General features: G+C 31.8%; 1 protein-coding gene across 1 annotated transcript; it reads right to left on the reverse strand.

Moving 5' to 3' along the window:
* LOC18606097 (probable methyltransferase PMT14) lies at positions 8,975-14,490 on the reverse strand. Its single transcript, XM_018118131.1, has 7 exons — positions 14,190-14,490; positions 12,767-13,439; positions 11,871-12,081; positions 11,394-11,676; positions 10,746-11,132; positions 10,050-10,127; positions 8,975-9,569 (listed from the first exon to the last, which is right to left on the reverse strand). The coding sequence occupies exons 2-7, from the start codon at positions 13,406-13,408 to the stop codon at positions 9,332-9,334; spliced, it is 1,839 nt and encodes a 612-aa protein (XP_017973620.1). The 5' UTR covers positions 13,409-13,439; positions 14,190-14,490; the 3' UTR covers positions 8,975-9,331.

A 14,753-nucleotide genomic window follows, 5' to 3' on the forward strand; every position in this document is an offset into this window, starting at 1 on the left:
CTACGGGCCACAGAATATGCAAAGGAAATATAAAAAAGGAAAAGTAAATAAAAACAAAGAAAACTCGTAACTTTTTTCAACTCCTTTTATGAGAATGCCCCTCCCCCAAAAGCTCATTGATTTTTTTTAAAACATTTTTTCTTTCTTTTTTTTTTGGGAAAAGAAGGGGGAAGTTGAAAAAATATTTTTTGGTAATTATTAAAATAAAAATAATCTCATAAAAGTTATTTTTTTCATGTTTCATCTGCACGGTGACAACTACTGTTAACTAATTAATTTTTATAAATAAAAAATAATTTCATGCTTATCTTCTTAACTTTAATGAAACTGATAATACCAAATCAACATATAATTTTATTATTTTAAGATAAATAAAAAAATAAATTTCTTATCATTTCGTAACTATAGGGAACTATTATAGAATAAAATGGATATATATATATATATATTAAATGTAAGGAACAAGTTTTATGTGTACTTGTTATTTCAAAATTGTGTAATTCACTCATAAATTGATATAAATTCTATGTACATATGAACAATTCTGATTTACCAAGCTAGGTGTTAAACTAAAGTAATCCTTGTACATCATGCTTCAATTATTTGTACGTTTCAATTCCCATTTACCCACTTGTTTTATCACTTCAAGTTAGCTTCTTTTTTTTTTTTTTTATCATTACCTTCCTTGGGTGAAAAAAGCAAAAAGAAAACACTAACCAAAAATCCAAAATCTAATAAGATCTTGGTCCAAATTTAATTGGACACTTGACCAACTTTTTCTTTTTATTCTAGTCTCATGCAAGTAATTGAATATCATAAGAATCTTAATGTTTTTTTTATTCAATTACTTTCCCTTGATTTCACCTTGGCCCTTGCTTTTCTTGAGTTTCTTGGTATATTTCTACTTATAATTAAGCATGGTTTTTGATAATAATGCTATAATGCACCAATCATCAAATAATAATTGAAACTTTACAAAAAAAAATTTAACTTTTCGATAACTAAAAGATCTATGTAATAAGTTTTTCTTCATTTTCTTAAACGCCACGATTACCATCTTCCTTTCTTGTCTCCTCTCCTAATTAGAGGTTTTGTGCCCTAATCCATTATTTTAAGAGACAACTAATAGTAATCGTGAAACAATCATTTTCATCTTGTACGATTTATCTGAAATTATGTATTTATATTACATTTTCTTATAATTAAACTCATAACATAATTTAATACCAACAATCACCTCTCACTCTCTCTCTCTCTCTCTCTCTCTCTTCCTTTTTCACTGAATAAAAACTAGTAATCGAACAATAATGGAGGTACGAGCTAACTCGTTGTCTTGTAACTTAACTAAAATATAAACTTTATAAATTAGCTTTTTGTCTGGTTTCTTTTGCTATATTCAATAATGATCGCAAGTACATAAATATTAAATGTAAATCTCTTGTCTTTTTTTTTAGAAGAAATCAGTAATGAGATTTAATTAATAATTATTATTATCATAATTAATGATATCAATATATTTTTACATTTTTTCTCCTAAAATAAGAATTATATGTATATGTCTAAATTAAGGATAACCTTTCTTCAAAAAAAATTAAGGATAAACTTATTTTTGCACCCATTTTATTTTTCTTTCCCTCTAAGGAAGGTTGCATAGTAGGAAAGGACTGTTGCTGGCAGACGTTGCCAATTTTCCTTTTACCTTTGGCATTAATTATAATTGACTTTTCTTTAAGCATCACATTAAACTTTCCAATCCATTCTACGTTGAAAATATCAAAAGCATATTACATCACAATATATTAGGCAATCTTTCAACAAAAGCTTTTCTTTCTTTTTTCATTGTCCTTATGACTATGACTTATAATCTATATGCTTTTTTTTGTCAATCATAATACCATAGTTAATTCATAAAATCATAATCAATCTATATATATATATATATTTATAAATATATGCTACATGCTAAATTGAAAAAAAAAATGCTCCTTTTCATTTGAAGAAATTTATTTCAGTAATTAATTAAGATGTACCAAATAATTTAGATAATGGAATCATTAATAGAGAAGTTTATTGACCTATTCAACTTGAAATGAAACGATTAAAACAAAAACAAATTGGCATGATCAAAACGTGTTTATGATCTTTAAATGTTTTTTAAATTCTATTGTATATTTTTTTGGTTCATTTCCTTATTCATCTTTTCTTTTTAAAATGTTTCTAAATACAGTTATTTTTTAAGACACTTAATACTCTTATTTTTTATATATTATAAATTTATTTTTCATATTAAAACGTATTGAAGATCTATATAAAAAAAATTAATATAAAATATATTAAATTTAAAATTTTTCTCTTAATCTCTATAAAGTCAAATAGAGATAAATATTTAAAGACAAAAGGAGTATATGGTTATAAAATTATAATAACCATTCACGAACACAAAAGAACTTATGTATAGTTATTGTGTAATTTTGTTATTTTCGATATAATTTCATTTGAAATATGTATGTCTTTATTCACATGCAATGAATTGTAAAAAGTTTAGAAAAATGTAAACTGGATTATGCTTAGAGAAATTAAAATGGTCAACAACCCAGTCTTCCTATATATTTTTCGTTGTTTACCCAAGAGTGTGAAAAAGATAAAGTTGATGGAAGGGTAAATAAGTAATTTGATTGCACCAGTTCCGTGCTCAAGAATTGTTTAAGCAAAAAGTTGGTAGTTAGTTCGTTATTTAGATGATAAGTTAAAGGCTAGTTCAGAGTGGTTATCAAGTGTGTTGGAGTCTATATACACTCCAGTTCCGAACGACGTTATTGGAAGTCCATTAGTTTTTGAAGCCTATGAAATATCTCCACGTGGCTATATTATGCATCCCACTTTAAAGTCACCCTCATCTGAAAGGAGCCTAGATTTAACCCTTATTCTATAATAAGACTTACCGTACGGATGAAACGTCATGTCAAAGTTGAATAGGTTAAATGGCTAGAGCCTAGAGTCACGTGCGCTTTGTGACAGTCTCATATGCTCACGAGATTGATAATCTAATCAATGAAAATTTATAGCATATATTTTTGGTATGGATTTAGTATTAAAACCTTTAATGGTTTATTTATACAAGTACAAAAATGTTAAAGTAAATTTTAATAATATATTTTTATAGTTTTAACTTTTTTCACATAGTATCTTATTTTTTTGTTTAATTTTTGTAAATAAACTCCATTCTCGAAAAATTACACTATTAATTATTCCACTGAAATGATTAAAATGGTTTTAAATAAATAAATAGGTTAACTTTTGAATTGATAATCTTTCCATAATTTAATTGAGTGAAATTAATAGTATATTCACAGGGACTTAATTGTGAAAAAAACTACAGTATATGAAAAATCTTTATATCATATAAAATGTAGATAAAGTTTACATAAAATTTTAATACGTATAATTACTTAATTTGAAAGGTCGCTTACTCTAATGCTTTTTATTAAAAATAGAAAAAGATGTTGAGAGTGTTGTTTATTTTTCTTTATCTTCTTTCTAATGTCTTTCCATATATTATATATTTTTTAACTTTCATTAAATATGCAATAATCGGATAGGTACCTCTTTTATCTTGTTTCCTAAATTAATAACTCCATTATGATGGTAAATATTTTAGACCGTAAGAATTTTACGGTGGTGAAAATTCTATTAAGACCAATGAAATGAACAACATTTTTTTTATTTTATATTTAAAAACACGTGACATGCATGTACGACGTCCTCTTTTGGTTTGGACATTTTAATTTGAATCAATAAAATGGTGACAAAGCCCCCACATGTTTCATAAAACAAGGAGCAATTTCTAGTATTTTTAGTGGCAATATTACAAGTACCTAATTGGGGCCAAAAATGCAAAGCCTAGTTTATTCCATCTTAATTTAAATAAAATTATTATTTTTTTATTTTTTATCATTTAAAAAGTTATTTTACTTTTACAATATTTAACCTTTAAATGGAGTTAAAGCAAGTTGCATAATTATTTAACTTGACTTTTTTTACTGAGGCTGGATCGAATATGACCTTTCTCACCTAACAATCCGCTCTTAATTTTATGCATTAATTGTCTCGTTTATGTGCCTTGTGTAGTTATGTCATAGACAACTTATTATTAGGGGAATATGTGCTATTTTACATTAAAAAGATAAAAAAAAACCAACATAATACTTTAAAAATTTTTAAATTATTTCAAAAAATTTAAATAAATCTTTACTCTTCTATTGAATTTAATCAAATTCTTGTATTTTTATTTTTGATTAAATAAACTTTAATAATTAATTAATTATTAATTAAAATATAACTTGTCATTTTGTTTTTATGTAACGTTGACGTGGAAGGTAAAAAATATCACATGATCATGACATCATATTACATCATTATTTATTAATAATATATCAATATATCACAGTAACCTTATGTGTCATAAAATAATAAGTATCATTTTGATAAAGTCAACCGTTGGTGATAATAAATACTTATTTAAATTTTTATAAATAATTTAATGACTTTTTAAAATATTATAAAAAAATGTACCAATACTCTTAATTTGACATTTTATTTATTAGTATATTTTTCTATTTATTGCTTTACAATATATTTGTTATCCTCATTGTCAAATACAAATTTTATCTTGATTTTAAGATCTCGCATCTGTTAACGGTAATGCAAAATTTCTCAAAATATAATTAGAAAAAAATTATAAAAAGAATGAACCCAACATTTTCCTAAAAAATTATCGTGAAGTTTCGATCTTAATTTTTTTTTTTTTGTCAAATGGGGAAAAGTCTTCCAAAAAAGATAATAAAATTAGGGTAAAGATAGAGGATTATCTCCTCCCGTGCATGCACCTTGGGCCAAATTGAAAGATTACAAAAATGATTTACGTGCTCTTTCATACATCCCACATTTAAAAAGATTACTTAAAATGTAAACAACTTTCGATATCAGTATGACGAACACGTTAACCTAATCCTGATGAACAGTGAGGAAGTTAGTGTCGGTTACGGGTTGGAAGAGACTCCTTCTAGCAAATACATGTTGAGTTGGAAGTCATTTCATTTGCATGATAGGAAAGATGTGGATCTAGCAGGTAGACAAGCCTAATTAAAGCAAAGGCCAATTTACCATAAAAATTCCTAGAGATTAATTAATTAGGTCTAGGCAAACTGGAATTAGCTGATACTAATTTGGACCACCTCGATCCTTTATTTCTTTGTGCATTTAATGGTTTTCAGTTCGAATCCTTATCTTGTGTAAAATTACTTGTATAAGTTTGATGTTGTTTTTCTTTTTTGAACACATATGTAATTTTCTTCACAGGAAAGAATTAAGTATACTGTTAGGTACACAGTTATTACAAAATTTCGATTAAAGTTCCTTTTATTGGACCACATCAGATTTATTTTCTTGAAAGTCAAGATCTCGTATATTGTATTAAATGGCTCACGTTTTCAGCACCATGACAATTCTTTTTCAAAGTCTTCAAAGCCTATCCATAACCATGGATGAAATCCCAGGCACAACCGTTCCAACATAGACTTCACATAAATCCCATTCTCTTTCCATAGCAAGTAGAAGCAAACTTTCGCTTTGTGCTTCGACTTGTCCTCAAAGAGCCCTCCATCTGGTTAAAGCATCACCCCAGCTTTGAATGCTTTCCCAATTTAAAATAATAAAAGGAGAGATAAATACTTATTTGCCATTTTTGGTTCAGCATTTCTCTGTCCATGCAATAAAGTTTGAATTGTTTATTGGTTATAGTTGATGTCATAGGAAGTACTACAACTTCAGTGTCATTATTAACATTATGAAAATTCACATATAAATAGAATCAAATTACCCATTCTTTTATGGCAAATTAAGAATGAATTATTTTCTAATTGATACAGTCCAAGATAAACATATAAATAGAGAGTTGTACCAGTCAACATGTTACCAAATATGTAATCAAAACAATTCAATTTCTCAACAATTTTCTTGATGGGAAATGTCTACATATAATATATCCAAATTAAAATGAACAAAATTTTCCAATCACCCATCAATTTTGGAGACACAATAGTGATAGATGATAAAAGTAAAACTCACCCTTATCTTTTCTTCTTCTGCCATTTTGTGTAGAGATAGTGGAAAACCCCACAGGATCAAATGGTTAGATCTTTGTCCCCTCTCTCTCTCATTCCCATAATTGTTTCAAAAGCTTCAAAAATGGGGCTCAATCATTTACAAATTTTAGCAGTTTCTCTGGTCAAATGCCTTACATTCAAAACTTAACCTTTAAAAAAAATCCAAATTTTAGTACTATTTGCGTTTGTTAATAATGGAGCTTCACCCGCCTTTTTCATCATATGAGGCACATCGATCTCCACTGTTTTGTTAGACCCTCCACCCTCCTTCCACTTTGCTTCAGAGCCACAAAAATGATACTTCTCTAATTTTTACACATGTTATGTTTCTTTTTGTCTTTTCTTATTGGAATTTGTTGTTTGGTGGATGCAACGTGACATGATTAGATGCGTCGTCAATTTTTTCTTCCTTATCTTTACTCTGCAAGTTGATTTGCTTTCTTATCAATTTTTTGTACCAAATTAAGTGCTTAGGGATATGAATCAAATTACTTTTTCGAGTTTTTTTTTTCTTAATTTCTCCTAGATTAAAAAAAAGTAAATTATAATTATATATAGAAAGAGAATTTGAAATTTTGAATCCAAATTTTCTAAAATAAAAAATATTGAATAATTATGTATAGATATAAGAGTATAATGTTTGAAAAAGTAGTTAAGAAAATTCAAATGAATTCTTTTTTTTATTACATTTAATTAAGTTTTTATATTTTTATTTTGAATCAAATAAACTCTTATAACAAATAGTTGATTAATTTTCATTAGTCAAAATATTATTCATTATTTTATATACATATGACATTGATATAATGCTGATATGGAGGTAAAAAAATACAATATGATTATGTCATCATGTCATATTAATATATTACTTAATCATCAATTATAATATGTCAATATGTCACATTATCAATTAGGACATTTCAGCATACTATATGTCAATAGAATGACAAGTGATATTTTAATTAAGTTAATCATTAATTTAGTTTAAAATAAAAATATAAAAACTTAATTAAGCTTAATACAAGAATAAAAATCTATTAAAATTTTTAATAATTTAAGAATTTTTTTAAATATTATATTTTACGTATCTTGTAGTTATCCGATCTTGTTTGGTAATACGTCAGAATTTTATAATTGATTTTATTTTAAAAAAATTTATACACGTGCAGCATGTGAATTGTTTTATTAGAAATACAAGATTGCTCTATAGACGCCTCCCATTTAAAGATTTTGGCTCATTTTGATTACTTAATTAATATTCTTTCAACAACTACATGTAAGCTATAGTACCAAAAATAGGTGAAACCTGGACATAAGGGGTAAGGACCGCACCTATCCTTGGGGAACCGTGGCTACTTCCGTTTGGCAATATTGGAATGAAATACTAGGGCTAGGTTTAAGGGTGAATGTGGTAGGGGGGGAGCAAGGTTCATGCTAAAATTGCTTCTTTACTCTGTTTAACTGTTATGGGGATTTTCCAGGGAGGAAGATTGCGAAATTTAACTTACGTCGTTCATCCCATAGATGAATATTGTAACCCAAAATTAAAATTATTCTGAATCTGAATTATCTAAAACTTGAGCCTGTTGAGGTATCAGCTAAACTAATGTGATGATAGCTAGCGTCCAACATTAAATTGGTAAAATTTGCTGTGCTTGTAGGTGTCGGTTCAAGGTCTGCAAAGTGCAAAACAAATGTAGGAGTGACAGGGTGCAGGGGGTGGAATTGGGGTATCAATCATCCAAATCCTTTTGCCTACTTATTCACCACAAGAAGGGTCATTTCTCTGTTGCCAAGGGTCATCGGGACACTGGCGAGGCTAGCTGAAGCTACTAGTCAAAGAGCAACAAATTTTAGAGGAGATGGTCATGGCTAGATTGTAATCAAGACCACAGAATTGGTCCATATGTCAAGGTGGAATTCATGTAAAACAATGATGCGGGTGGTTTCAAAGAAAGTGGACAATTTTTGTTTGACACGATGGTTGTTGTTGAGGATACTTTTCCTTGATGAAAGGATACAACAGAACTGATCTGTTAAAGCTTGTTTAAAACTCTAATCTTCTCTCTCTATCCCTTTTGCTTATACTTTGTTCTAATTGGTAGCAAAATATTTTTGGGAAAAAGTTGTTTACTTGTTTAAATCTCTTCCTGAAATATTGATGGCTTTTTAGTGTTAAAACTTGTTTAGTGTAAGATACATGAATCAAATGCAATTTAAGCAGGAAACTTTGGTATACAACGTACATTTTGAGCAGAGGGATGGTCAAAATCAGATTGTTGATACCAGTTAAAAATCATGTGACGTCTTGCGTTGATGATACATCTGTGAAACAGACTTCTTTGGGTGAGTTGGGCAGGGCTCCTTGACAGCTCTCTGTGGGTGTTAATGGAGAGAACAGCCTGGACATGAAGTGGGCCTACCAAAGCAATTGAGCAACAGCAACAGACAGTTAAAAGTGATCCCCCATTCATCAACTCACACCCGATTAAAAGGGGGATTGTGCTAACTTGATTATCCATTTATGCTGGTGGTCGGCCACCGATAGATGATGGTTTGGGCCAGGACGAACCTGGTCATCACTAATCAAATGTTAGGTGAAGTGGAACTTGATGGTTTAGTTTACCCGAGGTAGGGATAAGGTTCATACTCTGCTTTTGCAAGCACCGTAAACTCTTTTAATGGCATTATGCTGCTTTTGGACAATTTTGGTTTAACCCATAACCTTACTTGCAGTTCTAGAGTGCCTTGAAGCATGAAATATGAACATGGCCAGATGCAAGATCAAGATAACGAAAGTCATGTAAGAGGAATGAAAAAGGTCAATAGCCATGTGGTAAATTTTGAGATGCACAAATGACGATCATGAATGTCATTTTTTAATTGTCATCACTATGCATTCCTGTAATCTTGGCTTAATTATTTGGGAAGCTACACAAATAAACGCTACACTATTTTCTTCCAGAATCACATCCAAAAACACTGACTAACATAATCGTGTGTATATTCTCTACATCACGAATAACAAAATGTATTAACTTATGCCTCTCTTTGAGGATTGCGGATTGGAACTCTTCAGTCCCTCAGCCTCAAGCAATTTAATCACCAGTTGGCATCTTAACCTTGCCTTGATTTTTACCTCCAAACAGATGACCTGTTGACATGGTTTATTGATCATTGGAGGTGCTGTTTCCACTGCTACCAACCCAGTATTGTTTAACTGCAACTAGCATCTTCTCTGGCACAAGGGGGCCATCCTCATGATCCATCATCTTGGTGTTCCATCTCATGCCTCCAGCAATTTTCCGGACCTTGTTTAGAACATCAACATCATCCCGGAAGATAACAGCCCCTTCAGGTCGCAAAATGCGATCCATTTCCAGAAGGATGTCTTCAAAGTTACACCTGCAATTGATCATAAATTTATAGGTAATGAAACACTTTCACCTGGTCTTCAATATGGTCCAAACAAGAATCCGTTCATTGAGCAGTAAGTTAATTATGAAAATTGAATAACGCAGTCAGCATTTTTTGCATTGCAAACCTACGAATATCTAATTTTTGTTTTGAGAAACAAAAACTCCTGTTGATAGGGAGTCTAAGAGTTATTCCAAAATAAACTTTCAGCCATATGATGGCAGTCAAAGTTGGCATTTAATGTTTAATTACTTTATATTCACCACACTATCAGTGAACCATAACTCTTCACCTCGTCAAAACCAACATTTATTAATTTTGATTTTAAAAGGTTTTAAAGATGTGGTGAGCTATGGTTCACTGAAAGCATATTGAATTGTTTGCTGGATTAAGCACTTTTGGAAAAAGATGAAAAGGAAATCACACATAAAACATGGCACATTGGAAAAAGATGAAAAAGAGACTTACTTGTTTTGATACAAGCTAAAGACACCATTGGCATGAATAAAGTCATATGTTCTTGGATATGTAGAGAAACCTTCACACCTGTAACAAAAAAGAAATGAAAATGTCACCAATGGAGTTTGCGGGGGTTCATTTAAGAAGTTTTTATGAGTTATATTCCATAAAAAGAGGAGTCACTAAAAAATATGATATGACTAACGATTTCAATGCCCTCAAATTGTCACTAGCTCTGCCATTGCAAAGTATTTGAGAGGGCCTTTAGCTAAGCTACTTGGAGCTTCTCTTTCTCTGGTAAAAGCGTCAGTGTGCCAAAGGCCTTAACTAAAGTGCATTTAGTTGAAAACTATAGTAATTTATTTAACAAATATAGGTCAGATGTCCAATATCATGATGGTGCTGGTGGTTAATGAGTTATGCAGGAAGTTGATACACCAGTAACTACAAAACAAGTCTATAAAATGTATTTTCCCGACGCATCGGTACATCATGACTTCTGAACAGAGGACTTATAATCAGGTAGTCTACTTTCCACTGTTTCTATACCACAAGAACAAATAAACTCTTTTGTAAACCTCCTCACTCTATTTCCCTATGATAATTAACAGCATAATTTTGAGGATGAAAAAGAAAAAAAGGAACTCAATATGGAACTAGTTAAATTAATCACAGAGACAATAGAGAAGAAAGATTAAGACATACCAGTCATGGTATATTCCAATTAGACCTCTCTCATAGATAACACCTAAGGTGTTCTTAGCAACTGTGGGCACAACATTCATCACCCAAGACTTCGGTGATTCAAGTGATGCTGCAAATCCTCCAAGACCTGCATTCATGTCCATCATGTTTCGGTATCTTGCAGTACCAATCAATTTATTTATTCTTTTGTAAGCATTTACATGCTTCTTCCAGAGCTTATTGTCCTCCTGGTAAGATTTAGCTGAGACCCCATCAACAAGTCCTTTGGCTATCCGAGGAGGGACGGCAAAAAGCCTAGCTGGGTACTTCTTCAACTCCCCTCCTGCCACTTCACTTGAACTACTTACCTTAGGGAAAGGGTTTACGCACGTTTCCATTTTCTTGTACCTAAAACGCACCAAAGAAGAAATAATTACAGTGATAATACAAAAAGAAAATAACAACTTTACAAATAGAAGAGTCAGAAGTGGAAATGACACATAGAATATAACGATTTCGCTGTGCTTGATATGCACCCACAACGCTCTTAACCAAATACTATTTTACTAATAAATATATGATAATTGAAACCAATGATGAAATAGCAAAGCTCTTACTGACTAGTGAATCAATCTTAAGAGAGAAAATGCAAATCACAAGAAAACTCACCAAACATCATCGGCATCCCTTGATTCACATATATTGGCAGACTTCCTGAGGCAGGATTTGTCATTAACTTTTTTTTGGAAAATAGCAATATCTCCCTTCTCATATTTTTTCTCCCAGCAAAGACGTTCAGCTAGCTCTTCAATCTTTCTTTGCTCAGCCTTGAGATCTTCCTTAGATCGCTTCCATGTTTTGTAGTAGGTCTCCCAATTAATTGGAGGGCCAGACAAGACCCAGTATCCACCAGGCCTCAGGACTCTATCAACTTCCATTAAGTACATCCCATCTGAGTAAACAGGTAGACATGTAGAAAGGTCATCAATTCCTGGTAGTTTTAAAATTCATTGTTGTTTTTTTATTGTTTAGTTCCAACTTCTAACCATACTTAATTACTGAACAACATGCCAGAAAAGCATGGTGAAAAAGAAAACAAAAGTACTACATGATTTCACTGCTAACATGTTCATTACTACCACTTACCATTTGCAGTCCATGGTATTAGGCATCGAGAACACTGAGCCATATCAAATGCTCTGGAGGGATATGGAAGTTTTATAGATCCAAGAACACCAATAACAGCAGGCACACCTCGCTCCAGTGCAAACTGTACCTGTGCTTCATGATTGTCCCGAGGGGCAAAAGACATAGCCAGAACATTTCTCTTCATCATGTATGCGCCCCAACTTGCTACCTACATTATGATCGTTTCTATTAGTGCAGGTAATCCTCCTGAACAAAATGCCAAACTGGTGCTTTGATGATGATTGTTGGCAAAAAGAACATTATGGAAATCATTCAACCTCTAATATGATGGAGAGATAGACAGACCGTGCTCAGTAAGATAGAGATCCAAGAACAAAAGAGTATATGTGATGACTAAATGTAAATAAATGATGAAAGAGAAAAGACTATTCACGAGCACAAAGTTATGTAATCTCAATTCTCAGTATATAAGCTCCTTCATATATCTATTAACCAATACATTCAGTTCCTATTAGACATAGTAGTTATGGGGATGCTTTATCAAGTGCGGACTAGCTTAATCCTACAGACTTAGACATATAACATGTTTGTATATGCAACAAAAAAAAATACACGGTTGATTAAATATTCCGCACCTCACTATGGTATATTCTAAGACTACAAGACTATGCCTATATACGTTATTTTAGGGGAGTCTGATACTCAAATAATTCATAAGCTCACAGTTTGCAGAAGAATAAAATGAGAAGAGGATAGCTAAGAAGTAAACTGCATTGTAAATTAGTAAACACCCATCCAGCCATCACCCCTGACCCCAAAAGAAAGCAAATGCATAACAGCATCATAAATTCTCAACTAAAGCGGGATAACATATTCTTGAAAAATCAACATACTCCGCAACCGGTGTCCAATGCTGTTCTGACAGAACCATCTGCTATTGGGATGACTGATGCAAGCTCATCAATATAAGCATCTGCACCTTGAGGAAACATAGTTCCTCCACCTGGAAATTTGAACACATTTCCTTTGAACTGTACCCAGTTCTGGACAGCCTTCTCAACTGTCAGACTTTTGTGAGGAACATTAGCATAATGGACATAGTCACGACTCTTTGGCCATTCAAACGGTGTCATATACCCTTTAGGAGCTGGAATGAGACAATGTAATTTTTCTTCTTCGGCAGGACAGTGTCTTTCCCTGTAAATCATGTTATCCCTAGGAAACTTCATGGCATGGTCTTGCTCTTGGCAAGGGGTGTAATCAGTGTATTTTAAATCACATGGCTTAAACACCACAGCTTTTGGTTTGGAATGCTCAACAATCTCTACATCATTGTGATGAGTTTCAAAGTTTAAATTGGTGAAGATATTGCAGTCTGTCTGCTTAGTTACTTCCAATGCTATACTATCTCCTTTGCCGAAACCACTTCTCTGCCATGCTCCCAGAATATAAAAGAAACAGCACAAACCAATCACAGCAAATATAGATAGTGGGCTTCGTGTTCTGTTGCCTGATGTATTGTGCTTGGATGCCATGATTAGAGGGTGACAAATTCCCCAAAGCACACTGTGAGGAGAAGTAAGTTAGAACATAATGAATTTCCATGGATAAATAATGGTAAAGTAAGAGCTAAATACCAAAACGTTAAGAGAAACTATTCACAATGTTCCAATTGTGTACACTACACTTGCTTCAACTAATAGCAACCAAAAAATTCACTAAGAAGCCGAATGTAAAGTTAACAGGATATAAAAAGAATTTCAAAATCCTATGGATTTAGATCAATTTTATTGTCAGCAAAAAACCAAATTTTAAAAGCAGATGTGGTAACCTAAGAAATAAATAAAGTAAACAATAATTCCACCTTTGCAGTTAATAACTTTTCAAAATAATCCACTTCACTCCCAACAAGCTCAGAGTTCTTCTGCACTTACTTCTCTACTTAGGATCAATCAAGATTTACAGCCTCAAGAGCATTACAAAAAGAGTTCAGTTCTTTATAAATTTTCTATAAAGTAGACCTAAGAAATCAACTAAAAAGCTGGCTTTTTTATCAAATGGGTCTTAACATATCCACCTTATCTTTCATCTCAAAACACAGAAAAACAGAAAGCAAACTGAAAAAGCGAGATCCATTAACTGAAGTAGAAATCTCAAATCTTGAATCCATCAAATAAAAAGAAAGCAACATGCATAGATCTCAGGAGAAAAAACAATATAAGCAAAACTAAGCAAAAGTTGAAGCAATAATAGTAGCATAAAAAGCTATGAACTTTAAAGCAAAAAAATGGAGAAAGATAGAAAATGGGATCATACCAAGAAAAAAGAAAGAACGAAAGAGCTCTAAGCAGAGCCCTTTTGCTTGAATATCTCTCTCTGGATCTCCAGAGTGCAAATGAGTGGAGAGTGTTTCGGTGAGAGAATGGTAAAGACTTAAAAGACGTTGGCTTTACAGTAAAGGCAGTGTCTTTTATCCCTCATACACTCACACAAAAGTCGGTTAAAATGAAATATTGACTCCTTTTTTTCTTGTTGAGTTTACACAGGAGGAATCGAGGTCGGGGAGACACAGTGTTCTGTTTTAATCCAATCAATGTCCAAAACCGGAAAGTGGGTCAAAAACTAAAACAATGCTACTTTACTTCTCCTAGATTTGTTTCTGCCTTGAGATTATGTCATTCATTGATACTATATTTAGTTAGATTCATTTTTCTAATACTAAGGAAAAGTCGGTGGAAGAGGCCACATAATGTAATTACATAAGGAAATTCAGGAAAAGAAAACACAAGTCAAAATGCAGCAATGATTTGGGGTTGGGACCATATTTTGTTGTATGTATATTTCACCTAATTTGTGAAGTCACATCTGCACCCTTGCCGA

This window comes from Theobroma cacao, chromosome 3 (assembly GCF_000208745.1).
Source record: "Theobroma cacao cultivar B97-61/B2 chromosome 3, Criollo_cocoa_genome_V2, whole genome shotgun sequence".
Taxonomy (NCBI): Eukaryota; Viridiplantae; Streptophyta; class Magnoliopsida; order Malvales; family Malvaceae; genus Theobroma; species Theobroma cacao.